At 44.8% G+C, this 27,941-nt stretch overlaps 1 protein-coding gene across 1 annotated transcript in view; it reads left to right on the forward strand.

Annotated features, from left to right (window-relative positions):
- Positions 1-27,941, forward strand: part of COX10 (cytochrome c oxidase assembly factor heme A:farnesyltransferase COX10) — a 108,933-nt gene that overhangs the window by 10,808 nt on the left and 70,184 nt on the right. The window contains 1 exon segment of the mRNA NM_001098013.1: positions 12,426-12,550. Coding sequence (NP_001091482.1) covers positions 12,426-12,550 — 125 coding nt within the window.

Here is a 27,941-nt window from a genome sequence, read left to right on the forward strand (position 1 = left end):
AATATTTAATTTCGAATGACGTCTTAAAGTTTGTTTTCGTAATGCTTAGTTCTTTAAGGGTATATGGGAAAGGGTGACAGTCGGTTTAGGATCAATTTGGGGGCTTAGCGGGAGCATCTTCCTTCCTTCCAGCTGTTGTATTGCTTTTTCTGTTCTGTACCTTTAGAGTGATGTGTATCCAAGCAGGGCTTCATCCTGAAAACGTGGTCTGAAATCTCCAGCCATGACTAAATCGCTCTTTAGCGGCGGTTGTGCAGTGTGTAGGATGTGCCTCAACTCTTCAGTCTGCTGAGAAGCTCGCATGGCACATGTGTGTGTTCCCGTGGCGCTTCCTGGACACCATCCCCAGGGATCAGATCCCGGAGCCTTGGGACGGGACCTGGAGCTCTGCACCTTGGCACGGGTGCAGATGATTGCATGCAGGTGGTCCTGGGCCACCCTTCGAGAAACTGAGGGAGGCGATGCGCTGGCAGAGGGCCAGCACAGACCCCCGTGGTCTGGCGGGCGTGGAGGGCTCGCCCCCTCCTTCCCGTGAGAGCCTGAGCAACCCTAGCCATGACTGGCATGGGAGCAGCTGTAGGCAGGGGCTTGGGGGGGAGGTCTGGACCACACAGGAGAGGTGTGCATGGGCAAGATGCACACGTGGGTTGGGGAGCAGCCTTCCCTGCAGCCACAGATGGAAAAGTCCCGGCAGTAAATGTCTCTTGTATCATTTTATATATTCCCTGCCCCCAGTTTCTGGATGAGCTAATTGAATTCAAGTCATTTCCTTCTGCTTATTCCATTTAAAGAGGCAACACCCTTCGAGTGACCCCAACTCTCTTATTTGACCTCTTACCTCCCTGTTTATTTTATGACTTGAATTCATACATGTCTTGGAGTCTGCAGGATTTTTTTTTTTTTTTTAAAGAAAATCCCTGGTGTTTATCAATTGGTTTCTTTTGGACTCTTTACATCTTGGGCAATTCATTTATAGGTCATGATAGCCAAGGCAGAAATACCTGGGAGGCAGCTATCACTTTGATAGAACTTGTCTTTCTTCCTTCGCCTCGTTCGTGTATAGCTGTAACACACCAAGGATAATAAGCTGTAGACTAAGGAAGAGCCGTGTAGTGACCATGTGTCCCATTCATCTGTAGGACAGCAGAGTAGCAGCAGGATGGGGCTTTTGCATTTATACCAGGATTTGGGCCAAAGTCTGAAGGAGCTAATGCCGTTTAAAGATTTGTTTTTTTTCTATGAAAGGAAGTAAGACTGAGTTTATAAAGAAGTTATAGTGTGTCTCCCTTGAGTTTCTCTTGCCAGCCGAGCTATTTACAATATGTTTTTGGAGTTTGTTGCAAGGACCACACTGGGGTGAAGAAATTTTATTTGGATTAGGATCATAAGACACTTTGGTGACTCAACCAAGTTAACACTTAATATGGGTCAATAAAAAGCAGAAATGTTTTCCTGAATAATGTCTGTGCTGAAAAGCTGCAGCACGTTTTTTTTTTTTGAGACCAGAACACTAAAATAATTTGTTTATTGAAGCCAATAGATTAGGCTGTTGACAGAACTGATGTGAACTGCAGCCTGCTAGTTTTTGGACTTCTTTCTCCGGAACCTAGAATGCTGTTTTTTATTAAAAGAAAAAAAAAAAAAAAAACCCCAAGAATAGAGGATGCAATTTTATTTTAGCTTGCTTATAGTTTTTAAAGGTCAATGTACTATAATTATCAGCTCTCAGATACCACATAAAAGATTTTTCACATTTTCCTAAAAATATTGTGTTATAGTTTCTTAAATTTTAATATATATTTTGAAATAATTACCTTAATATCTGTATGCTTGATAAATGTTAAAGCAGTATTTGCATTACTGAGTTTTACTTTTAGAACAAATAGAAAATACAGAGAAGCCAAAATGGGAAGGATGGGACTCTCCTTATAATTCTAAATATAATCATCCAAGTGAGACCTGTTTTGATGATTTTGGTGTATTCTAGAATGTCTTTCTGGGGCTTCCCTGGCTCAGGAGACCTGGGTTTGATCCCTGGGTCGGAAAGATCTCCTGGAGAAGGGAATGGCTACCCATTCCAGTATTCTTGCGTGGAGAATCAACCCCATGGGCAGAGGAACCTGGCGGGCTACAGTCCATGGGGTCTCAAAGAGTTGGATACACCGAACAACTAACACGCACACACAGAATGTTTTTCTATACATGCCATTCAAATACTTTTGCTTTTTAAACAAAAATAAGATCATAATGTAAATGTTTTCTACAGTTAAAAAAAAAAATCCTAATTCTGTGAATATCTTTTTGTGCCACTGTTTTTGGTGGCCTTTTCTTTTAATAAGTGATGTTTTGTGAAGATACAAAAGCGCACGAGAACACCCCTCCCTGTGTGACGTGGCATCCCTGGGTGCCTCTTTTGCGTTTTCAGCTCGAGGACGGAGACTCTCGGTCTGTTACTGGTAAAACATTCCTGTGGCCTGAAGGAGCTGCAGAGGGAGCATCAGCAAGGGAACTTCTGCTCTAAAGAGGTTTTTCCAGTGTGGTTTTGAAACCACCGTGCCAGCGCCCTGCTTCCCAAGTCTGGTTTCTCCCATGGTCTGCCTCCACTCTCAGCACACAGGGTGTCTGTGCTCAGCGTTTTCTCCAGCGCCCCTGCCAGGCATACCCTCTGTGGGGGGCCGTGTGGGTGGGGGCCTGTCCGTCGGGTTGAGGGCCTCCGCGTCATCTCCACCTCGACTCGGTGAGAACGACATCAAGGAGGGCTCTGCATCCTCTCTGCTCCGGCCCCTTCTCTCTCCTTTCCAGGGGGCGCAGCTGCCCCAGCACAGTCCTGCTGTTGCATAAAGTGGGTCCAGGTCACCACAGTTCACCCTGGCCTCTGCTCCTCATTCCTCACCCTCCACAGCAGCCAGAAAAACAGCGTCCCCTCAGATAGCCTTTATTCCCCTCCCAGGCAGCATTAGTGGTAAAGAACCCACCTGTCAATTCAGAAGGCATAAGAGACTCGGATTTAACCCCTGGGTTGGGAAGATACCCTGGCGAAGGGCACGGCAACCCACTCCAGTGTCCTTGCCTGGAGAATCCCATGGACAGAGGAGCCTGCCAGCCTATAGCCCATAGGGTCACAAAGAGTCGGACACAACTGAAGCAACTCAGCACACACCACACATCCATTTTCTCACCAGTTGGTCATTTTCTGCTATTCAAATAGTGAAAGGCACAAGTCATCCTTCAGCATCTGTCTTCAGTTTCATCTCATCTGCACTGTATTTAACAAACATTTCTTGAGGGTTTTAGTATCCACTCTTTACCTAATTTATTGCTGATGTAGGTTTTTCTCTAATTTTCATTTTTATTCCATCATTTCAGTTGGTTTCTGGTGGGAGCGGGCCATGTAGATGCTTCAGCCAGTGTTCCAAGTTAGATGAAAACTATTTTTATCTGGGCTATTCTGTTTTCTGATGATGTCACTGCTTTAAATACAGTTTGAGATTAATTCTTTCCCAGCTCAGCTACCAGAGAAAGAGCCCAAGATTAATTGGATTGATTTTAAGTATGAGATGGGTGGTAGATGCTAGAGGAATGTAGAGCTAAATTTCATGAGGATGGTAATCATTCTCAAAAATGCATTGACAGCTTTTATGAAGAGAAAGAGAAGAAGCTATGAGTTGAGAATGGGCTCAGCTGCATGTAAGTGAAAACCTGAAGAACAGTGACTTAAGCAGATGAAGGGTTTATATACTCTCGTATCAAGGAGTTTGAGATTAGGAGTCGAGAGCTAGTGCTCAGGGATTTTGTTAACATAGTTGGCCCCTGCTCTTTGCTCTGTTCTCATTAGCTTCTGGCTCTTGTCCTCAAGTAGTAGCCACAAGGTGGCTGCCACTCCCCCCTCATCATGTTGTATTCCAGGCAGAAAGAATGAAGATGGGGATGATGTGGAAAGGCAGAAACCTCCTTAACAAGACTTGGCCTTTTTAGGAAATTCGCTGGTGGTCCAGTGGCTAGGATTCTGTGCTTTCACTGCCGAGGGTGCGGGTTCAGTCCCTGGTCCAGGAGTTAAGATCGAGCAAGCCAGGGCAGGCTTTTTACTTGGGAGGGGAAGGTTTTGATAGGAATATCTCCTTAAATTTTATTGGCCAGGGCTGTACAGCAAGCATGGCTTCTCCAGCTAAAAGGGACGGGGTAAAGAATACCTCTATCATTCAAAAAAAACAGAGCATCTAAGTCCAGCCTGGTCAATGCTGTCTATAGCCAGCTTCCCTATGTCCTCACAGCACCCACCAGGCTGTCTTTTTATGCAGCACGTCCCCTCCCAGGAACAGGATGCGGGCTGCCCAGATTTCCGCCCCTAGTTTTCCAAAGACAGTAGAACCGCGCCTCTAGATCTGCTGTGGGACCACACCACACATGGGCTTCCTGTGCGGCGTGTTTAAATAAAGCTGCTTTGCCGCCTCCGCCTATACTTTCCCAGGGCTGGTTATGGGTATGTGCCTGTCTGTCGGCAGTCTTCCCTGCCATCTTGATCATCAGGTATGTGTTTGAGACTCCTCCTGTGTGCTGGGGCACTGTCCTCACTGGACTGTGCCATGGAGGAAGACCAGCTGGCCCAAGGCTACACTGAATAGTTCAGGTTGATGGCGAAACTTCAGCAGAACAAAGAAGCGAGCCAGGCAGCCCCTCTTTCGCTCCTTTGTTACACTTAGAAGTCACTGAGGGCCTGTCATCCTGTTAAGTTGTCTTCTTTGCCCCAGATTCCATTATCCACCTGGAGAACTCCACTCCCTTTAATGTTTCTGAATCGCCACGTGTGGTCTGAGCTACTTGGAGTGCCTGTTAAAATGCAGATTCCTGTGCCTCGTCTCCATAAACTCTTTCACACTAGGTCTGGGATGGGGGCGTAGGAATCTGTATTTTAACAAAGGGCCCTGGTTGGCATGGTCCCCAGAACCTACTCTGAGAAACTATTATCCGAAGAACTCACTTGACACCCTCTCCACCACCTCAGTTTCATGCTCGGCAAACCACCTTGCTCCCCATTTCAAACAAAAAGCGAGCTTTGGTTTTCATCAAGTGGGAACTCTTGGTTTATCTGGGTTCTCACAGGTCATTGCCTTTTCTCTTCTCTGCCTGTCTCTTCTCCTATCAGCCCCACCTCGTATCAGCAGCCAGCCGCATCTGTGGACCCGTGGCATTCTCTTAGGTTCTGCACACAGTCAGGCCTCCCCCGTCCCTGGCGGCTGTGTTAGCCGCATCTCTAGAGGGGACTGGACGATGGCTCCCCAGCCCTGCAGGTGCCTGATTATCATTCTGGGGTGTCCTCAAGGGCCTAGTTTCTAGTTCAGAGTGAAGTACGGTAGCATCTTACTTATTGAGGTTAAGGAATGAGAACCTTACAAGAGTGAATTTAAAAGGCTGCTGCCAGGTTATCGGTTTAAGTGCTAAAAAGTTTTTGCGTGGTAGCATTTTTTTTATATCTTAAGCAAGGGATGGTAAATTTGGAGGTTAAGAATGAAAAGAGGAGTGCTAACATAGCAGTGTTTTGTTAAAACACAAGGCATGTTTTTTGACCTGTATTCGCATGGGTGGTGCTCTCTTCAGAGGAGGTGGGCAGGCTGGCTGGTGCTCCCTTACGCCGTGGCCCTGTGTCGCTGTTTTTCTGCCTCTAGCACTCACACCTGGCCCTCCTCCCCATTCCCAGGCCAGCTCCTCCTCATCCTTTGTCTTCACCTTTGACCTCAGTTTGAGCAGGTGTCTAGGTCAGGAGCCCTTAGCTGTCACAGCGTCCGTGACTCCACCCTCTGACGTGCTTCCGCGCTTTGCTGTTGTGCCTGTTGGCTTGTCTGAATCTCCACCAGCCTGTGGGCACCGCGAGGCAGGGACCACATCCATCTCCGTGGCTTGTTGCGTTCCCAGGGCCTCACTCCTGCCCTGCACATAATAGATACTCAAAAAATAGAAGCTTATGGGGAAAAAAGCTATAATGAACTCTCTTGCAAAAATTTGTAGAATTTAAAACAGCTTAGCTTTTTAAGTACAAATAATCATTTTCCTGTGATGTAATAGCTGAATATTTTGTTGTTGTTCAATCACTAAGTTGTGTCCAACTCTCTGTGACCCCATGGACCGTGGCACGCCAGGCTCCTGCGTCCTCCACCATCTCCCAGAATTAGCTCAAATTCATGTCCACTGAGTTGGTGATGCCGTCTAAACATCTCATCCTCTGTCACCCCTTCTCCTCCTGCCCTCAATCTTTCCTAGCATCTGGGTCTTTTTCAATGAGTCAGCTCTTCGCTTCAGGTGGCCAGGGTATTGGAGCTTCAGCTTCAGCATGAGTCCTTCCAATGAGTATTTAGTAGCAGCTGTAAAGTATTGTACCTGTGACAGGTGACCTTGGGCCACTGTGTTTCATATTTCTGTCTGCTTTTCACCATGTCACCCTCACCCGTTGTCATTGATATGAAACCGAGAACAATCTTCATTATTTTAGTAAAAACTGCTCGACTAACAGTTTCTTCTTGCCAAACTGATATTTCAAAAGGATTGTTTTTACTTCTTAAAAGCTTAATAAGCATCAGTTTTATGGAAACTTCTTTTAGTTAATTACAAAGATCATAAAGTGTTGGTTATTGAGTCTACTGAGAAGAAATGTTTTTTTGTTGAAAAGGAAAACTAAAAATAGGATGTCAAAGTAGAAAAGCTTCGATGGTTCAAGGAAAAACTGTGATTGAAAGAACAATCTTAGGGTCTCACTCAGTGTTGCCTAATTAACTTGGATGCAAACAGCTTTTCTGGATGTGTTTTTTTATATAGACCTGATGGCTATTTCATTTCCCTCTTCTGAATGCCGTGGATGCAAACCAAGTGCTTCCTGGGGAATTTCCTCGGGACTGAACTGAGTGCTTCATTTTCGTAATAGTGATGCCCAGTAAATTTGAAGTTAGGAGTTTGAATTTGGGCCTGGATTTTTAAGACCACCACCTCTGGTCACCAAGTATGAAAAAAATAAAGAGGAAAACTAGAAGGCCCTGCAAGTTCCTAGTTTTGCAGCTGTGTTATTAAAAATCTCCATTAGAAGTCTTTATCTTTTAACCTGATGTGGTCACGGTTTGTAGTCAGTTACTCTCTGATTGATTGTGTTTAATGTAGCTGAGGAAAAAAGTACCCTGTCTCTCATCCATTGACTTTTCATCTGAACGAAACAATAAGCATAAGAATTACCACCTTCCTCCATACGTGTGTGGGTAACAGAATTGTCAGAAGGTTCACGGAACGCAGCCAAGCTGTGAAGCCTACGAGACTCACTTAAATTAGAAATTGAGCCATTTGAAGCTTATGGTGTTAACAGAAATGAAAAGAGAGGAAGAAGTCATAAGTACAGCTATCAAGTAAAAAATACATGTTCGTTTGAAAATCAGAAAAGACCTAATTCCCGCCTTTTAATTAAGTTGTATAGTTTTGAACTTTGAGATCCGTTAACGAAAACATTCCATTGCTTGGAGCCACCGGTGAACAAAGCCACACACAAATTCATCAACTGTCTGTTCTCTGGCTGCTTTGTACATAAAAGAGATTTAAAGAAAATACACCTCAGGTCTATAAGATTTGGGTTATAATATTGCATAGTCCCTGCTCTCAAGGATAATGAGATATAATAGATCACAAGGATAATTTGAAATCTATAGAGAATCTCAAACTCTCATTTAGTCAGCGGTTTCCATCTTTCAAGCAAATCTTTTATCAGAGTTGATAATTATCTGAATTGATTTATTGGAGTTTTGTTTTTCACGCTAATTCTTTTTGGGGCCAGGGCTGAAAAACAGCGAGGCAGTGAAAGAGAGATGAAGCAGGATGTAGATGACCAGTTTTTTAATATCATCTTTATAGTTATTTTTAATGGATGATCTCAGAAAAGAGATAAAGTTCTTTTTAATGGATGATCTCAGAAGGTGCATGAGCACCTTCATTATGCTTGTACTCAGAGACCAGCAGTTCTCAAAGTATTGAGCCTTTATCAAAAAAATAAAAAATCATTCTTGATTAAGCCACTGCTTCAAGAAAACCTCTTGTGTACTGGAAAAGGGAAAACCTTTCAGCAGTTGCTTGCTGCTCTGGAAGCAGACCATGAGCTGGAGCTGGGGCGCTAGGACCCATGGAGCCACCCTCTGCAGGGACGGAGCCCCCTAGGTGCAGAAGCAGGGTCGTGTGCCCGGTGGGTGGGGCGAGGGGAACTTTTCCCCCGGGGTGTGGGCTCCCTGCTCGGGGACTTGTGGCCATTCTCCTTAGGATCTCTGCTGCAGGAGCATCATGGCTCGTGTGCAAGGATATCCTGAAAGCTCAGCCGGCCTGCTGGTGGTGATGTCATCAGCTGGGTGGTGTGTATGTGTGTGTGTTTGCTCAGGTGGCTCACTGGTAAAGAACCTGCCTGCCAGTGCAGGAGAAGCAGGTTCCATCCCTGGGTCAGGAAGATCCCCTGGAGAATAGCAACCCACTCTAGTATTTCCTGGAGAATCCTATGGACAGAGGAGCCTGGCGGCTACAGTCCATGGGGTCACAGAGTGTTGGACATGACCAACCAACTGAGCACAGCTGGTCTTCCCTTCCTTCAGTGGAATTTTATTCTGAAAATGTCTTTCTTTGCAGGACTTGTTACAGAATAACCCATATAGCAGAGAGCCATATATCATGTGTAACTTACATGACCCTTGGTCAGGCCAAGGGTTGAGTTCACCGCCCTTGGCTGGCTCCTGGATCTCCACATATAAAATTGGACATGCTACCCACCAGTGCTTGCCTTGCTGCTTATTTTAGAGCAGGCCTCTCCAAAGGTTGTTGGTCGTGTATTTTATCAGTAAAAAATTTTAAGTGCATGTGTGTATATTTATAAAATGTTTATGCTATTGTATATAAATGCCATATGTAACAAAAATGTATCGTTGTTACTTGTAAATAAAGTTCATGTGCGCTCATCCCAATGTATTATATTCATTTTATGATATGTACAATATGTGTTTTAGAAGAAAGAGTTAAAAAGTGAAATATGAATTAAAGTTCTCATGTTTTCTTCCCATAACGCTGAAGTATCCACACACTGCTTTGAAGTGCAGTGTTTCCGGGGTTTAAATAAATGTAAAAGCACTTTGGCATTGCAGAGTGCTTCCCAAATGTATGTTTTGTTTTTGTCATCATCATAGTTAGTCCACTGTTATTAAGGACTGTGCTGTGGTCCCTCCCCTGGATGTTATAAAACTGGGGCACACGGAGCTTGTGTGAAGTGTTTTGTTGTTTGTCAATGTTCCTTAAGGCACTGCTTTGAAACATTAAGTCTAAGCATAGTGGCTGGAAAAATAGATCATCTCGAACCACATTTTAACAGTTACCAAGAGCACCACTTTTTAGGCCCTTAGATTTGCCAGGCACTGGCCTGAGCGCTCTTGTTATGGTAGAAACTAGTGCGTCTCTGAAAGGTGTCACTCGCTGTGGACAGGAGCCTGGAGGTCCCGTGTGGCTGGTCCCTGCGGATGCTGTGCCTGGAGAGACAGGGGCTGGGGTGGTGGTATTTGCATGACTGAAGCTTGTGCAGTGTTGCTGCAGAGATAGGAGTTACACCCAGAGCTAGGTATTTCAAGGGAGTTGTCCTGACTTGGCCTGGAACAGAGGGACAGAGCGACTGAGACCCATCCCACAGGAGACTGCCCCGGTGAAGCCACCCCTCCATCAGGACAGAGATTAGCTGACCCCAAGCTCCCTTTGACCTTTTGTGGTCCTTTTGTTCTCTGAGTTCCTGAATTGTTTGGCTCCTTTGCTGTAATCTCTTAGGCTTATTCCCTATTGAAGGCCTGTGCCTGCGGGTGATTTGCTCTACCTCTTTCTGCACCACTGCCGCCCTTCCCAGGCCGTTGTCCCTTCCCTGAGGCCCTGCAGGCCTCTCCGTGGTTCCTAAGCCATCTTCCCTCCACTCCAGTCCGTCCCCTGTGTCCTCAAGTCTCGTCTTCCTCAAATGCCACCCTCCTTACAGTATTGCTAGTTTTCTCTTACTGCATTAACAGCTTTGCAGGTTAATGTAGCACAAAGCTATTAGTTCATAGTTTCTAAAGGTCAGAAGTCCAGGCCTGACCTGGCTGGTTCCTGCTCAGGGTCCCTCCAGGCTGAAGTCACTGTGTGGGTCGGGGCCTTGCTTCTCACCTGGGGCTCAGGGCCACTTCCGGGCCCACGGCTGTTGGCAGAGTCCATCTCTCTGTGTCTCTGGGACTGAGGTCCCTGGACTGCTGTGCTCCTGGGGGCCGCCTGGGCTTCTCTACCACATGGCCCCCAGGCAGCCCACTTCAAGGAGGTTTGCTTTCTTCTGGGCCAGCCAGGGCGTGCCTGCTTGTGACTGTGAAATTTAAAAAAAATTTTTTTAATTATAGAGAACATAAGGGCTTCTCCCAGAGGAGGCAGGCAGACCAGAGACCGTATCTGGTGTCTCCTCGTCAGTGATGTTGGCCAGTGGGAGGACGCGGTGTGGCCAGTCTTAATGTCGGACCCTGTGTCGGTTCCAGGCAGAGTAGAGGTCAGAGCTGCAGCTGTGCTGGGTGTTGGGGCTGCCTTCTCACCCAGCATCTCCCCAGGTGCCTGCGGAGTCTGTGTGGGGTAGACACCCACCCACGAGCAGGGTTGCTGTGGGGAGTTCATCAGAGTGGGGCTGTCCCTCTTCCTTGGGTCTCCGGAGTCTCCCCTGGGACTACAGGACAGTGCTCCTGGGCCTCTACTGGATGGGTCAAGCTTCATCGGCCACATTGATTTTCTGTTTATTTGTGAAGGGACAGAATACGAGATTAGCAAATAAAATATAATTTCCAGTGTTATTAATGAAAGACTATATTACATTCACTTTTAATGAGATCCTGGTGTTGCAAAATGATTCCACGTAATGAATCCCCTGGAAATCAATGAAAAGTTTAATTACCATCATGGCAGTGCTGTGCGAGAATATTGCTTCGGTCAATTTTACAATTTATCAATTTTCTTTCCCTTTCTCTTTCTTTAATTGCTTTGATGAAGTAAAAATACATTCTTCGTTAGCGTTTGATCTTTTTTTGGAAATGTGTTACAAAAATTCAGATTTCTTCCTCTCTAGTAATAATGGTCCCTGTCATTTTTTAATCTGTGTTACCGTTTATAATTTGTATATTTTTAAATGAGGCAGTATTTCCATTTTGTAGATTTAATCATTACTAAGTCTTACTAAAGCATTATCCTTTTCTCTCGGTCAGTTTTTTTGCAAACTACTTGGTGTCTCTTCTCAGCTCAAGAGTTGACCCATTAGTCAAAAATTACATGTTCTGTGTTTATTGCTCATCACCCAGTCAAGCTCTGCTGCTGCTGCTAAGTCACTTCAGTCGTGTCCAACTCTGTGCAACCCCATAGACGGCAGCCCACTAGGCTCCTCTGTCCCTGGGATTCTCCAGGCAAGAATACTGGAGTGGGTTGCCATTTCCTTCTCCAATGCATGAAAGTGAAAAGTGAAAGTGAATTCGCTCAGTCATGCCCGACTCTTAGCGAACCCATGGACTGGAGCCTACCAGGCTCCTCCGTCCATGGGGTTTTCCAGGCAAGAGTACTGGAGTGGGGTGCCATTGCCTTCTCCGCAGTCAAGCTCTGGGGGCAAATAAAAAGAAAAACCATTGGTTTTGTGCAACTACATACCCTTTTTGATTTCAAACAAAGTGAATTTTCTTCTTACAGTATTTTTAGTTTGACATTTCACTGATAATGGTACTGTCTTTTCCACCATGATGGTAATTGATTTTTTAAACCTATTTACAAAGCTCAAAATAAATACTCCTTGCCTGATGCATTGGGATCCCCGAAAGTAGCAGCGAGCCAGACAGTCAGGGCACCTGCCTCCACGGAGCTTATATTCCAGGCGGAAGCCAGAGAGTGACAAGTGCCAGAAAGGAAGCGCAAGGGCACTGTCAGCCTGGAGGGCTTCCTGCACATGAGATGATGGGGCAGTTCTCCCTAAGATACGATCTCTAAGGCAGGACCTGGAAGATGAGGAGGATCCAGCCAGGGGAAGAGGCAGAGGGAATAAAAAGTACAAGGACCTCAAGGCAGAATAGAGCCTAACCTGCTCAGCACAATGCCTCACGTCTAGTAGGTACTGGTTGTGGATTAGGTATGCAGTGAGTGAGTGTTGAATGAATAAGTGAACGACTGGATCTGAAACACCCACTTAGTTTTCACTCTTGGATGTAATGGCATTTTTCTATAGTAAACATAGAGTTTTTATTATTGGAATAATGTTCTGTAAAGCTTAATTTTCCAATGAAAGGTGAGCCTGCAGTCCGTGCTCTTGAGGTGGGATTGGTCTGCCTGGAGGCAGGCTTGCATGGCCAGGACCCTCCGCCCTGCCTGGTGACAGCCCCTGGTTTGTTTCTGTGTTGCAGCCCTGGTCGTCAGCACCACCTCGGCTGGCTTCGCCCTGGCTCCAGCGCCTTTTGACTGGTCCTGCTTCCTGCTTACCTTTGTTGGAACAGGCCTGGCTTCCTGCGCTGCCAACTCCATCAATCAGGTCAGTGCAGCACCTTTCAGCCGGGTCAGGCTATCGTCGCTTCTTCTGAGATTGTCATATTGTGGCATTTAAAAAGAAAAAGACCCCTCCCAAATCACACCCATTGCTGGGAAGGTCCTGTGAGCCTGGAACGCTGCGTGTCTTGCAAGGTTTGGGGTCCCGAACCAGTCTGTCTTTTTCTTTTCAGGTGAAACGTTTTCAGGTATATTCAGAAGCGAGAGCAATAGAGTATCTTTCTCAAATGACCAGGGTTTAAGGTTGGAAAGTGTTTTAGAGCGACTTCCCTGACAGTCCAGTGGTTAGGACTCTGCTTCCAATACACAGGATGCAGGCTTGATCCCTGGTTGGGGAACTCAGATCCCGCATGCCACATGGCACAGCCAAAAAACAAGCTAATTAATTAATTCAATTAAAATAGTTTATTTTTTAGAAAGTGCTTTAGAGCTATCAGCCTCTCTCCTCTTTCCGACTTCAGGCACATTCCCCCAAGCTTACATTATTATGTGTTGTTCTTCCTTTGGTTTGACTTGTTTGCATTTTAAAACCACCACTATGCAAAACAGTGTATTTTAAACAAGCACATCCATCTTTAAAAAAAAATTCTTTAATTCAGTCCTCAGTAAACTTGGCCCGTGGAATCAGAATATATCAAAAAAATTAATTAGCACATTATTTTTAATGCTTCTTCCCCTCCCTGTTATTTTAAATGTCAAAATAATTCTCTAAAATGCCTTCCCCTCCCCAGCCTGGTCACTGCAGTGTGTGCCCCAGCCCTGTGGCTTTCTCATAAGATATTGTGGTGGGAAAGTCTTGGCTAAAACGTAAAGAAAGTCATTCTCCTCACCAGAACACCCAAGAGGAGTTGGCATGGTTTTAAAACAGGAATTGAAGTTACCAGCAGGAAAACAGGTTGGCCAAGTGGATGCATGCGCTGGTAGTCTGCAAAGCATGAGCCTTTTCATTCGGGAACATCTAGAATCGGTGTGCTTTTACCATGTGTTATCGGCTGCTTGGAGAAGGGTCAATGCATTTCAAATAAAGTTAAATTTCTGTTCCGATTTTACATCAAAACGGTGCTACAGGAGGTTCAAGCAGCTCTACTCACCACCCCGCCCCCGCCCCACACCCCTCCTGTAAACCACAAGCCATCTCTTCCTGTTGCACCCTCCCTTGTTCCCCAGCGAAGAGATTGATGACGGTTTCACAATGAACACGTTTTTAATGACGATTGAATAAAAAGCAGTATAAGCAAATTGGGTTTATGTGACTATTTGTGGGTCTATTTTTCAAAATATTTTTAAAATTATCACTTGTATGTATTCAGTAGTTATAAATCCAGGTCATAAGATTAATAATATCAATTGTTGTCTTCTGTTGCATTTACATAGATTTTAATAGAGGCTTCAGACAAAAGTATGGAGACTCAGAAAATAGCAACACAAGCTCATAAACATCAAATTGTCCCTAGATATTGTAAAAGATGACACAGAGTGGGGGACTTCCCTGGCAGTCCAGTGGTTAGGACTTTGCCTTCCAAGGCAGAAGGTATGAGTTCGATCCCTGGTCAGGGAGCTAACATCCCACATGCCTTGGGGCCGAAAAAACCAAAACATAAAACAGATGTAACAGAGTCAATAAACACTTTAAAAAATGAAATAAAAAAATAAATAAAATGATCTACATTAAAAAGTCTTTTAAAAAAAATAGACTGGCCTTGAGTTGGAGCTGTCTGACCCCCTGCCCCCCACCATCACCACCAAAAGGAATAAAAAGGTGGTCAAGGATTCATGATGGAGTAAAACCATTCAATTGTAGCAAAGAAATATCTGGAGGAAATAAAGTGGAATGACTTATATTAGGCAGAAGTTTATTATGGAAGCTGAACACAAACCAAGGTTTTAGAAATGTTTGAAGTTGAAATGCGTTTAGATGGCCATGTTATTTCACAGTTTGCTCCAGCGGCTGAGTTGGGTTTTGTAGGTTTTAAACTGCTCAGGAAGCTACAGCCTCCATAGGGGGATTCTTTCTGTGATGACAAATGCCAAGAGTCTTATCCTGCCTCTTCCTCAGGCTTGTGTCCTAGCCCTGCCTGCCTCTCACACACACAACTGTCCCGCTCTTCTTCTAGAACTTTCTCATACCCCCCACAGGCCTCAGCAGCGTTGGGCATGGTGTCCACCCTCAGTCAGGGTTGTTGGGCACACAAATACTTTCCTCATCCTCTCCTGTTTATCCGAATTGCTTCCCTCCACTTGTCTTGGGCTCTGATTTCATTTGGAAGCCTTGTAATACTTAAAAATATCTCACTGATTTCCATCATTGAATTTCATCATTATTATAGAGTCAGCTTCTCAAATGACAGTATTTTCTAAATAACGTTGGGGATATTTTAATTCTAGTGTTGTTAAGCAGTCTCATAAAATAAAGGAAGGTGAGGCCATTTTCATCGATGCTTTTCTTTAGCATCAAAGAGCACAAGGCCACAAGGATTTGCATGAGCTTTTGAAAGCAGGCAGAGAAAGAAACAGTCGAAAAGGAAGAGCTTCCTGGTTTTTTAAAGGAGCTGGCTTCCCACTAAAAGAGTGCAGAAGTGTGGTTGGTGTGCAAGACCGATCTCCAGCTTCTGATAGAGTTCTGTGGGAAGAAAATGTCCCCTGTCCCATTTACAGAAGGATTCAAGTAACATTTCATGTTTTTAAAAATACTTCTCATTGCTGTTATTCATTTAGTTCTGAGTGTTTATTCTTTATACCCTACTTCTGTGATCTCTCTGTGTAAAAGTAGGAAACATAAAGCTTTGGAAAGCAGTTCTTAACCTTTCTTTTAAGGAGGGAAAATGAGATTTAGCCTCTGATATATGAAGTCCTGACTAATGCATAAAGAGATACATGTATATGTAAGAAACCACTAACATGAAAATGTAAAAAGCAATTACACCCATGTTTTGTAAACCATACACATGCTTCATTTAAAGCCATAGGGCAGCTTGAGAGTGGGAGTGCCTTCCAGGGCTGAAAACAATCCATAAAATTCAGCGACTGGAAAATAAAATGTTATAGATGGCTTTGACTGATCTTATCTTGAAAACAGAGAGGCCAAAAGGAAAAAGCTGAGTGAGCTCAAGTAGAGTGAATTAACAAATTGAAAGATAAAAATTATCAGAAAATTATCATCACAACCATTTTGATTGTTTGACATGACAGATACTGTTTTAATAAGCTGTAAGTGGGATTATAATTGCACTCATCTCACATGCTAGTAAAGTAATGCTCAAAATTCTCCAAGCCAGGCTTCAGCAATACGTGAACTGTGAACTTCCAGATGTTCAAGCTGGTTTTAAAAAAGGCAGAGGAACCAGAGATCAAATTGCCAACATCCACTGGATCATTGAAAAAGCAAGAGAGTTCCAGAAAAACATCTATTTCTGCTTTATTGACTATGCCAAAGCCTTTGACTGTGTGGATCACAATAAACTGTGGAAAATTCTGAAAGAGATGGGAATACCAGAGCACCTGACCTGCCTCTTGAGAAGCCTATATGCAGGTCAGGAAGCAACAGTTAGAACTGAACATGGAACAACAGACTGGTTCCAAATAGGAAAAGGAGTACGTCAAGGCTGTATATTGTCACCCTGCTTATTTAACTTATATGCAGAGTATATCATGAGAAACGCTGGGCTGGAAGAAGCACAAGCTGGAATCAAGATTGCCGGGAGAAATATCAATACCTCAGATATGCAGATGACACCACCCTTATGGCAGAAAGTGAAGAGGAACTAAAGAGCCTCTTGATGAAAGTGAAAGAGGAGAGTGAAAAAGTTGGCTTAAAGCTCAACATTCAGAAAACGAAGATCATGGCATCTGGTCCCACCACTTCATGGCAAATAGATGGGGAAACAGTGGCTGACTTTATTTTGGGGGGCTCCAACATCACTGCAGATGGTGACTGCAGCCATGAAATTAAAAGACATTTACTCCTTGGAAGAAAAGTTATAACTAACCTAGACAGCATGTTAGAAAGCAGAGACATTATTCTGCCAACAAAGGTCCGTCTAGTCAAGGCTATGGTTTTTCCAGTAGTCAGGTATGCATGTGAGGGTTGGACTATAAAGAAAGCTGAGCACCAAAGAATTGATGCTTTTGAACTGTGGTATTGGAGAATACCCTTGAGAGTCCCTTGGACTGCAAGGAGATCCAACCAGTCCATCCTAAAGGAGATCAGTCCTGAGTGTTCACTGGAAGGACTGGTGTTGAAGCTGAAACTTCAGTCTGTGGCCACCTGATGCAAAGAGCTGGCTCATCTGAAAAGACCCTGATGCTGGGAAAGATTGAGGGCAGGAGGAGAAGGGGACGACAGAGGATGAGATAGTTGGATGGCATCACTGACTCAGTGGACATGAGTTTGGGTGGATGCCAAGAGTTCATGATGGACAGGGAGGCCTGGAATGCTGCAGTCCATGGGATCACAAAGAGTTGGACACGACTAAGCAACTGAACTGAAGTAGGATTATTTTAGTTATGTTACATATGCATGAGTTTTTTAAATAAAGATCAAGAGTGTGTGTCAATAAGTGCATATATACAGGTTGATTTTAATAATGACGCACTGTTTGATTTCACAGCTATGCCGCAGCCTCTGAGCCAGTCCTCTGCCCTTTTAGCTCTGCTCCTACAAGTGATGCCACACACACCTTTGTTGTTAGAGGACAAAATACGGGAAGTAAAATTGCTGGGAGGAAGGCCACCAGCCAAAGCATGTGTGACAATGGTTTAACTCTGGAATGTATGATTTTAGCAGAATAATTAATTTCTAACATTCATGCAGTGCCTTAGCATTTACAGAGTGTATTCACACAAATTATTATTTAAACCTTACAACCCTGAGGGATAGGTGGCATTGTTTCCATTTCTATTGTTAAACATTTTGTTTTACCATTGAATTATTCTTTTTTTAAAAGCAACATTGAAAAAATTATTGTGCCATTAAATCCCAATAAAAAAGGTGAATCATTGTAAGTAAAAATATTAAATAAATGCCATTGCTTTATGAGTGTGAAAAAAAAAGCCACAGGAAGGCAGAAACTATTATGCAAATTAAGTGTTTATTGCAAAATCTGTAAGAAACTATAAATAAGTAAAACTGACATTTTAAATGTTGTGTTTTGCTTGTGCCTGGCACTGTTCTGAGTGTTAGAGTCACAGTAGAGAAAAAGCAACAAGCCCTGCCCTCGTGGCCTGTAGCCCAGCACCGAAGAGATCCACTGCTTAACATTTTGATTTATGTTATTGCTGTATAGGCCTTTTTCACACACATACCTTCAGGCATATATTAATATCTCACAGAAATGGTTTATGTAATATGCATAGTTTCTATATATTTTTTCCTTTAAGTAGTATATCACGAACGTCTTTCCATGTCAGTATTTGCCTTATAGCATGATTTTAAGAGTCTTCTGTAGATGTACCATGATTTGTTTAATCAGTTTCTCCTTGTTTGACATTTTAGGGATTTTCAGTTTTTGCCCAGATAAATCATCCTGAACTGAAATTCTTACAGCTGAATCTTTGAACCCCGTCCTTCACTATTTCTTTAGATAGATTGCTGAAGCTGTGTGATTTAACTAAAAGAACGTTAAAATTTAAAACGATGTGTGTTTTAAGTGCAGCTAAATTTCTTCCTGAAGGTCTCTGCTTTAATCTGCTTATACTTCCATTTGGTGCCCCGGGACTGCTCTCACTGACCCTGAAACCTATGCTGGGTCTATAGGTGTCCTTAGATGTTGCCCTTTTGATTCAAGGTGTTCTGATTACTCAGGAGGTGGAGTTGGGTTTTTTTCGTCAGGAGACTTTTTAAATGCTTACTTGCTGTTTCTGTTTGTCAGCCCATTTTGCTGCTGGACATATGCCTTCGTTCAAGAGGTCTTGCTGTCTGTAGACTGGATTAACTTTTGTCCTGTAGGGTTTGAATATGGTCTGCGGTCTTTGGGCGGGGTTTTTTAAATGCCGATGTTTCATATGTTAACTCAGTCAGATCTTGTAATTTTTAATAAAGAAATTCTGAGTCTCGGCACTCCTGACGGTTGGGCTGGAAAATGGTCCTCAGCACCGGGGGGTGTTTCCCAGTGTCCCCATCTTTGCCAACGGGGTGCTGTTGGCACCGACCCCCCTAGTGTGACAAATGAAAATGTCTTCAGACTTTGCCAAGTGTTCCTTGGGAACCACAGTCCCTCCAATGAGAACTGCTGCTTTGATAATTTCTCCTTCTGATTTTACTTGAGATCCTGGCTATGGTTTCAGCCTCGGGCAGCCTGGCTCACGTTTCTTCTGCCCGCTGATGGCCAGGTTGACCACACGGCCTGGTTTGTGCTGCTGTTCCTCGTGTAATAACTCTTCATGCCCCTTTGGACTCTCAAGTGTTCCAATTCAGACAGGAAATCACCAGTCTTTCTATTCGTAGCCCACCAAAACTTCACCTCTTTCGCTGTAAATGAAAGTGAAAGTCTGTTAGTCATGTCTGACTCCTTGCGACCCCATGGACTGTACAGTCCATGGAACTCTCCAGGCCAGAATACTGGAGTGCATAGCCTTTCCCTTCTTCAGGGGATCTTCCCAACCCAGGGATTGAACCCAGGTCTCCCACATTGCCGGTGGATTCTTTACCAGCTGAGCCACAAGAGAAGCTCATGAATACTGGAGTGGGTAGCCTATCCCTTCTCCAGTGGATCTTCCCGACCCAGGAATCAAACCAGGGTCTCCTGCATTTCAGGCAGATGTTTTACGAGCTGAGCCACAAGGGAAGCCCTTCACTATAAGTGAGCTGTGCTAAAAGCATCTTTGTATCAGAATATCGGGGCTCAGGCGCTGGCTTTTCTCCTCTCAAGTGCACCGACTGGACCCAGGCCACCTGGCTTGCCTCACTTTCACTCTCTCTGTAGGCACCTGTTGGACCTACTGTCGTGCCAGTTGTGGTGCTGGGTGTGAGCACCTGCAACTCAGACAAAGAGTATTTCCCTCCGTTACTACTCTGCCATCAGTAAGCTGTTGAAGAGGTTTGATGAATTCTTTAGTTCTTACAATATCCCTGGCAGAAATTGATTACTACAGTTGTCACTTGCTTGCAGGGTGCATTAGTCACTCAGTCGTGTCTGACTCTTTGTGACCCCATGGACTGTAGCCCACCTGTCTCCTCTATCCATGAGATTTCCCAGGCAAGAATACTGGAGTGGGTAGCCATTCCCTCCTCCAGGGTATCTTCCCAACCCAGGGATCGAACCCAGAGTACCTGGCTCTATCGATGGGCAACCTGGTGACTAGAAATGTCTTCCTTCTATTGAGCGGAGGTCGGCCTCCTCCTGCCTTCAACCAGCGGGTCATCTTCTCCTGTCTGTGAAAGCTCAGTGTCCCTTCGTCCACATGACCGGTGCTCCCAGTCACTTTCCAACTGTGGTTACAGGCACTTGTGTTGTTGCAGGGGAACGCTTAACTCCTTGATACTGGTAAGTAGGATTCCCTGATCTCGAGCAACCATCCCCTCTTCCCACAGCAGAGAGCGGGCCAGCAGGGTGAAATTGCCCAGGAAGTCATAATGGAAAAAAGGGATATTTACGGGGGAAGTGAAGGGAAGTAGCAGGAAGTTTCCATCATAACAACAGTCATAGCTGATACTTAACTTCACACCTGTCAGATGCCAAGTCATGTTCTGAGCATTTCACATGTATTAGCTAGGGCTTGTTTAAATCTAGGTTTATAGGATTTCAGAAACTGACTCTTTTGAAAGATCAAATGGATGACAAATGAATTCATAACTTAGACTTAGCTCTAAGAAGAACTATTGATGTTCTCTGAGACGTTATTTTGGAGAAAATTACAAGAAAGGCCCAAAACGTAAGTCAAGTTTCAGATCTGAGGGGTAGGTTATAATTAGAAAGGGAAAGGCGATAAGGCTCTGTTATCTTTGGGGTCTGGTGTATCTGTGGATGTTGAAGAATTTTTATGAAAGGAAATGAAAGAGATCAAGAGGTGTGAATGAAATGGGGTCAAGAAGAGACGTGTTTTTTGTTTGATACTGACAATGCTTGAGAGACTTTTCACGGCTGAAATAAGGTAAAAAGGAAGAGCTTTGGATAAAGAGCTCTGAATTATAGGGTGGGCAGGGCAGAAGAAAATCCACAGGCTTTTAAACTGCAAGAGAGGAGACAGATAAAGATTTTCCTGTTTTCCCAGCGAATACAAGATTAATATCTAAAGCGTCTCTCTCCATTTTCGCTTTCTCTGATGTTTCTTTTGTTTTGACTCTGCATTCTGCCTTAAGCAATAGGAACTGACTTTCATCTTCCATGGTGGACAGAAGTGGTTAGGGAACCTGGTGTTGTATCCTGGGCGAGTCCGACTGATGTCAGCGAGCGCCGGCGATGTGATTTATAGAACATCGTGTGTATAAGAAAAATCAATATACGAGAAATGTATTTTTCTCCCAAATATTGTGACTTGTTGGACTTTGATGTTTTAACTGGTGGGCGACTCGCATTCCCTCCAAGACCTCTGAAATCCACAACTTGTGGCTCATTCAGACAACCCGGATTAGCTACTGCTCTAAGTTGGGTCTGCAGGGTCTCTGAGTAGCACATGGGAGTCTCCAGCTAAATGTGTTTTTCATAGAAGGCAAATGATGAGCATTACTGAGCAACATCAGAAAGAAAACGCACGTTCAATGCCGAGTCTCTTTTCCTGCATTTATATATATAAAACCCCAAATACTTCCTAAATTACATTTGATTCTCTGCTCCAGAATGATCCAGCCGAGTCGAGTGAGTTTGGCACTGGAATTCATAACCTAAATACCTCCAGGTGAAGCTCTGCCTGCAGATGTAGAGTCGACAGTGGTCTGAACATAGGTTCATAGACAGTGTTTATGATTTACGTGCCGCATTAACTGGCTGTGCGGTGGCACCACCCGGTTGTGTTGTGGAAGAATGAAGTGACGCTTAGCTGTGCTGTTGATTGCACACCTGAGCCTGGCGGGGTTGAGAGCAGGATTTGTGGGTGCGACCCCAAGCTCGCTGCTTCTTCCTCTCACTCGGATGTTTTAGTCTCAGCACCACTCAGATGAGGGCTGTTGCCGCTGAACAAGTCACCTTTGCTCAGGTGACTGCTGGCATTCTCGCTGTGGAGCCCCGAGGCGAGGGGACCTTCATGGGCTGGTGACATCTCCGTCTCTAGTGAGATGGGAGGATTTGAGGCCCTCATCTCTATGAAAGCCAAGTGCTCCGTTAATGTTAGCTGTTGTGATTGTTGTTAATATACAAGTTTGGCCTGTTTTGGGCCCACTTGGAGAATCTGGTTACCATCCATTTGTCTCTAGTTAGGGTCGTAATATAGAGAATGGCAAGGAGACGTGTTTGTTTTCCTCAGTGTTAACCCAGAGCCCTGGGTTAGCCTTGCAAACTATAATGTGTGTGTGTGGGTGTGTGGGTGTGTGAGTGAATATGCGCGCGCGCGTGTGTGTGTGTGTGAATATGTGCGTGTGTGAGTGAATATGCATATTTATGTATTCCTAGTGAGCCTGGTAGGCTGCCATCTACGGGGTCGCACGGAGTCGGACACGACTGAAGCGACTTAGTAGCAGCAGCAGTGTGTAATACCTGCCCGGTGTTTGAACATGTGGTGACTTAGGCTCAGCAGCTGTCATTCGTGCTCTGCCATTTCAGAGGCCTGTGGAGTTGCGTTGTCAGTTCCAATAAATCTAAAAAATATCGGTGAAAAATATTGGGTTTCCCTGGTGACTCAGATGGTAAAGAATCTGCCTGCAGTTCAGGAGGCCCACCTTTGATCCCTGGGTCAGGAAGATCCCCTGGAGAATGGAATGGCAACCCACTCCAGTATTCTTACCTGGAAAATTCCATGGACAGAGCAATCTGGCAGGCTACAGTCCATGAGGTTACAAAGAGTCAGACATGACTGAGCGACTAATACTTGTACTATTGGTGAAAAAAGGTTGATAAATCAAAAAAGCAGATATTTAATTGAGACTCGCATGGAGATAACAGAAGTGAGGCTAATCTGGGTTTCTGGAGCTGGGCTTTGTGGCTGCATCTCTGAGTAGTGGGTCGTGCTTGACTGTGATTTGGGAAATAGAAACCTGCTTCCTCCCTGGCTGGCTCCATCTCACCAGCCAGCAGGGGTCAAGTTGAGTTTCTTCCCAAATTATCTTTCTTTCCCCAAAATCTTCAGTTATGTTTTGCCTTTCCCAGTAGCTTGTTCTGAATCCCGTAAACATATCTGTTCTCTGCTCTGAACCACAGCCCCTCCTCCTCCTGACCCTGCTGTTTTCTGGGTTAGATGGACTCTTCATTGATGACACTGCTGTCGAACCTGACCATGTAGACTGACCCTGGGAGACCATCTCATATTCTCTTTGCCTTAGTCACTGCTTTTAAAGTTTAACACATGAAAAAAGTGGATGCTTTAGTATTTATACTTTAGAATTGGAGTCATTTGATGGTTCTGAATTCCACACCAAACTCCCAGACTCTTGAAGAGGAATCAGGGTGTCGGCAGTGGACAGTGGAACAGGTCTGTGAGGCCTGTGCTCTTGAAAACAGACTGACTTCTGAGAATCCTTTGTCTCCTGCTATTTCTAACCAGTAAAGGAGCTCCATACTGCTTTAGGCAAGCTATCAGACCTTTAAAATGTGTGTGTAAGTGATTAAAGTAAATCCTAAAATTCACATTGCCACGACCACCCAGCCCTGTCTTATTGATTTTCTAAGAAGTTTTAGAAAATACTGTTTGGCAAGAAGGGGAAATTGCTTACCTGTGTGATTAATCTTAAGGAAAACCTTGCGCTGGCGTTTCCTTTAGATGCTATGCCAGATTTCTCCCGGAAGCAGCAATCACAAGGGGGAACAAAGACATTCTGAAGGATCTGAGTGATGGAACGTAAAGATAGGATGAAACAAAAGAGAAAATTTAGTAGTTAATAAGATTTATGTATACTTGTAACATAGAGTATCTTTGTACCTTAAAATATACTGTGTAACCTTACAATGCTAAGATAATATGCTTTTGTTCCAATGAGATTCCTTTAATCCTGGAGGATGTTTACCTGCTAGCTCATAAAAAAGGAAAGTAACGCTGAAATGAAAGTCTAGTGTAACATCCTAATATTTTCATTAACATATCTGAGTAAAAATTATGTTAGTCTGGTGTTGCTTTTAGCAAAACTATGGCTGATGATGTAGAAAATTGCAGTCGTTCATATTACTGCTATTAGGTGAACTAATAAGAAGGATTAAACAGTGCTGTGTATAATTACCTTAAACAGCTTTCTGAAGATATGTGAATAAAGATTTCTCTTCCAAAGTTAATGCTGTCAACTCCTAATTTAAAATAATGGGGATTAACCAAAACATCAGGTGTTAAGAATATAAAACTCTTAAGTCCAGATTATCAATTCTTATAAAAATATTCAGGGATTTGGTAAATTAGGGTATTAGTAAGGGACTGAGCATGGATTCTACCCCTACCCCCTTGGTTTTCACTTACTCTTGAATAAATGACTGAATGGCAACATAGCTTATTTAAATAAGCACGTGGTTAACCTGGAACAGTTAGACAGGCCTTCAATTCAAAGTCTGACATGTTTTCACAGAAGAAGAAAAACAGTTCCTAAGTTTTTTAGCAGAGAGATATTTAGCCATCCTGGCTTAAGTACAGTCAGCTTGTATTAAAAAATGACCCTTTCCCTAAGTGCTCAGTGAACATTTAGGCTTCAGGACTTGGCTTTAATGCCTTTGAAAGTCAGGAATATGCGACTGAACTAGTTTTCACTTGCACAGAATTTTGTTTATTCTGCTTAGTTCAAGTCAGAATTATCAAGGAGGGGTAGGCTGTTGAAATCCCCTTGATGTTCCCCTGCCTGGTGGAAAGAAGTTCTTTAGGTAGTAGGAAATGCTCATCCAGTGTGGCCATCTCTTCTTGAAAGTTATTTTCAGGAAGGATCCTCACACGAGTATTGACTCCTTTCACGAGTGATCAAAAAGAGCAGCCCCCAGTGTGGCAGAGGAAGGCAGTTGTATAAATAAGAGCAGTAAAACAATACAGCAGAGCAGCTCTACACAGGGGTAGAAGTCGGGCCGTGCTGTAGGTGTACGAGGGAGGGGTCGACAGGGGTCATTTCAGCCTCTGGAGGTCAGGAGAGCCTCCTGGAGAAGGGGCCAGAGCCTCTGAAGGTGAGGTGGGCACTTACTAGGTGGATGTTATGAGGGGAGATCTTCCCAGGCAGCGAGAACGTCATAAGTAAAGACCCAGAGACGTGAAACATCAGCCAGAGGATGTGTGTCCATCACAGCACAGCAGAAGCCTGAGATACGGGGTGGGGAGGATGCTGTGAGGTTCCACTGCAGGGCTTTTAGCGGGGGTGGGGGGTCAAGCACCCAGACTCCCCTGGAGGTGCTGGGCAACCGCTGGTGGGTGGTCATAAAGCCATCATACCCATGCTGGCTCTCAAGCTCTTGAGAGGGTAGAGAAGAAAATGCTAGCTTTGACCCACGGAGGCTGTGTGGTCTGGTCCCTCTCTAGCGCCCACCTCCTTCCACCGCAGGGATAGCAGCTCAAGTGCTAGCCACATGGCAGACACTCCCTGGGCACCTGTGTCATGTGCTGCGCTGACAGGAAGGTTGATTCTCTCTCAGAGTCTACGTGGAAAAGCAAAAGATGGGCAATAGATATTTTAACAGGGAGACACCACCAGGCAGAGGGGAGGACCGTGGTGAGGGACCAGGCAGCGCAGTGGCAGCAGGCCCCACCTGCCCCCTGACTGCTGCCCTGCATCACACCTGCGCTGTCCCTTCACGGTGCTCTTCATGATTTGTAAGGATGCATCTGATCACCCCCGTCTGTTTATCTGCACAAGAGAGGTGCTCAGAGAGGTCAGGAGCCTGAGGGCAGAGCCCAGGCTCCCTGACCAGGCTGGTGTGCCAGCTCTGTGTCTACCTGTGACTTGGGCACCTAACTTTCTCAACAGAGGAGGTTGCTGAGAAAGTTAAATGACATATTTGATTCTTAAAGGGCCTGGTACTTAGAAAGTAGGCAATTGACGTTAATTATTATTACTTTTTATTGGGCTTCCCTGGTGGCTCAGATGGTAAAGAAGCTGCCTACAGTGCGGGAGACCTGGGTTTGATCCCTGGGTTGGGAAGACCCCCTGGAGAAGGGAATGGTTACCCACTCTACTATTCTTATTAATAGGAATTTACTGAATGAGGAAAGGAGGTAGGCAGATTTTCTTTCTATAAAAAATTGATTTAGGCATTCTGTGAAGCAAAGCTTGAGGACAAACCTTTTCAGACAGGAAGCAGAGATCATGAGAGCTTGAAAGGGTGCCATTAGGAGAGGTATCAAGTTAGAGGACTTGATCCTTCATTCAGTGTCCTAGTGCCGAAAAAAGTAAAAATATAGTCGCTCAGTTGTGTCCGACTCTTTGCAGCCCCATGGACTGCAGCACTATCTATCCTTCACTGTCTCCTGGAGCTTGCTCAAACTCACGTCCATTGAGTCGGTGATGCCATCCAACCATCTCATCCTCTGTCTCCCCCTTTTCCTCTTGCTCTAATCTTTTCCCAAAATCAGGGTCTTTTCCAGTGAGTCGACTCTTCTCATCAGGTGACCAAAGTATTGAAGCTTCAGCTTCAGCATCAGTCTTTCCTTCCAATGGATATTCAGGGTTGATGTCCTTTAGGATTGACTGGTTTGATCTCATTGCTGTCCAAGGGACTCTCAAGAGTCTTCTCCAGCATCACAGTTCAAAAGCATCAAATTTTCAGCGCTCAGCCTTCTTTATGGTCCAACTCTCATATCTGTACACGACCACTGGAAAAAACAAATACTGGGTAGATGTGGAGTGATGGATAGAGTGTCATCTAGTGAGGTGGGGAATATAGAAGAAGGAGCAGGTCTTGGCAAATAAATGATCGTTCAGTTTGGGCTTTTTTTGTGGGGGGGGCCTGCATATTTTGTGTAGAGATGGGTAGAGGCAGCAGGAGACAGAAGGAGAACATGGAGCTGAAACCGGAAGCTGGCGGTTGTCATCAGATAAGAGTGAAGGCATCGGGGTAGGGGAGAGCAGCCTGGACTTGAGAACAGTGGAGGGGCTGCAGTCTGTGGGCTGGGAGTGGCATGAACATCCAAAGTGTTTCCTGTGATGGAAAGATAAAGATCTTGGACAAACAGAAGGAAGTTATGTCAGAGACGGGTGATGGATCAACTCAGAGTAAAACCCCAGGTGCCCTCTAAGGGTTGCCCTCCTCCTCCTGGCAACCTTGCTCACCCCGCTCCAGCCACGCAGCTTTTTGCCACCATCCCCTACCCCTCAGGAAGTCTCCTGCCCAGGAGTCCCTCAGGTTCCCTCGCCCACCACCTCCTCACAGGTGTCCAGGCTTCATTCCAGCTTCCGCTTCTGTAAAGGGCACGCCCACCCTCTGCACTCCTCTCCTCTCCTGTGATGTGTCCTTTGGTTTCTTGTCTGTTTCCCCAACTTGTAATGTCGGCATGACAAGAACAGAGCCTTGGTTTTATCCTTAAAAATTGGCCGACACATCGTAGGAGCTCAGCATATGAATAAGTCGGTGATGAATGTTGCTTACTGTTTGGCGAGAGAACTGATGTCAAAAAATGACACAGAGACTTTCCTGGTGGTCCAGTGGCTAAGACTCCATGCTTCAAATGCAGGGTCCCAGGTTCCATCGCTCGCTGGTTAGGGAACTAAGATCCTGCATACTGCAACAAGATCAAAGACCCTATGTGCTACAACTAAGACCCAGAGCAGCTAAATTAAAAAAAAAATTTTTTTCTTAATGACACAGATAAACGTAAACTCACAACTGTGGTGAGCGGTTAAGGCGTTCAGGACACGCAGGAAGGTGATCAGGGAGTGATGCTGGAAGCCTGTGCTTGACCTCAGCACTCACCTGTGTCTTCTTGTGGATGGCATCTGGGCCTGAGGAGGGACTTCCCTGGGCACAGATCTGGCTGGGCAACCCCCTTCCCGATAGGCTGCCTAGTTCCTGGGACTCTTAACAGTGTTTGTAGGAAGCAGTCTTGCTGGAAAGTGAGTATAGACATGCCTCAGAGATGAGGGATTTTTTCTTAAAGCTCTTCTGTGATTACGGGGAACCCATCTCAGTTACCCTCAGCAGTTTTTTCCATTTTCAGAGGCAGATGCTTTGGACTCTCCTCCTCCCACATTTTACTTCTCGTCAGGCTGCATGGTGGCCTTGATGAGCTGGAAGGCGAGTGCCCAGGAGCAGCTGCTACGTTTGGCCTGAGCAGAACCCGTGCAGCTAGAACCTCCATCTTTTTTTCAGTAGACACTTGGGTTTTCCTGGGAAATTTCC

This window comes from Bos taurus, chromosome 19 (genome assembly GCF_002263795.3).
Source record: "Bos taurus isolate L1 Dominette 01449 registration number 42190680 breed Hereford chromosome 19, ARS-UCD2.0, whole genome shotgun sequence".
In the NCBI taxonomy this organism is placed as follows: Eukaryota; Metazoa; Chordata; class Mammalia; order Artiodactyla; family Bovidae; genus Bos; species Bos taurus.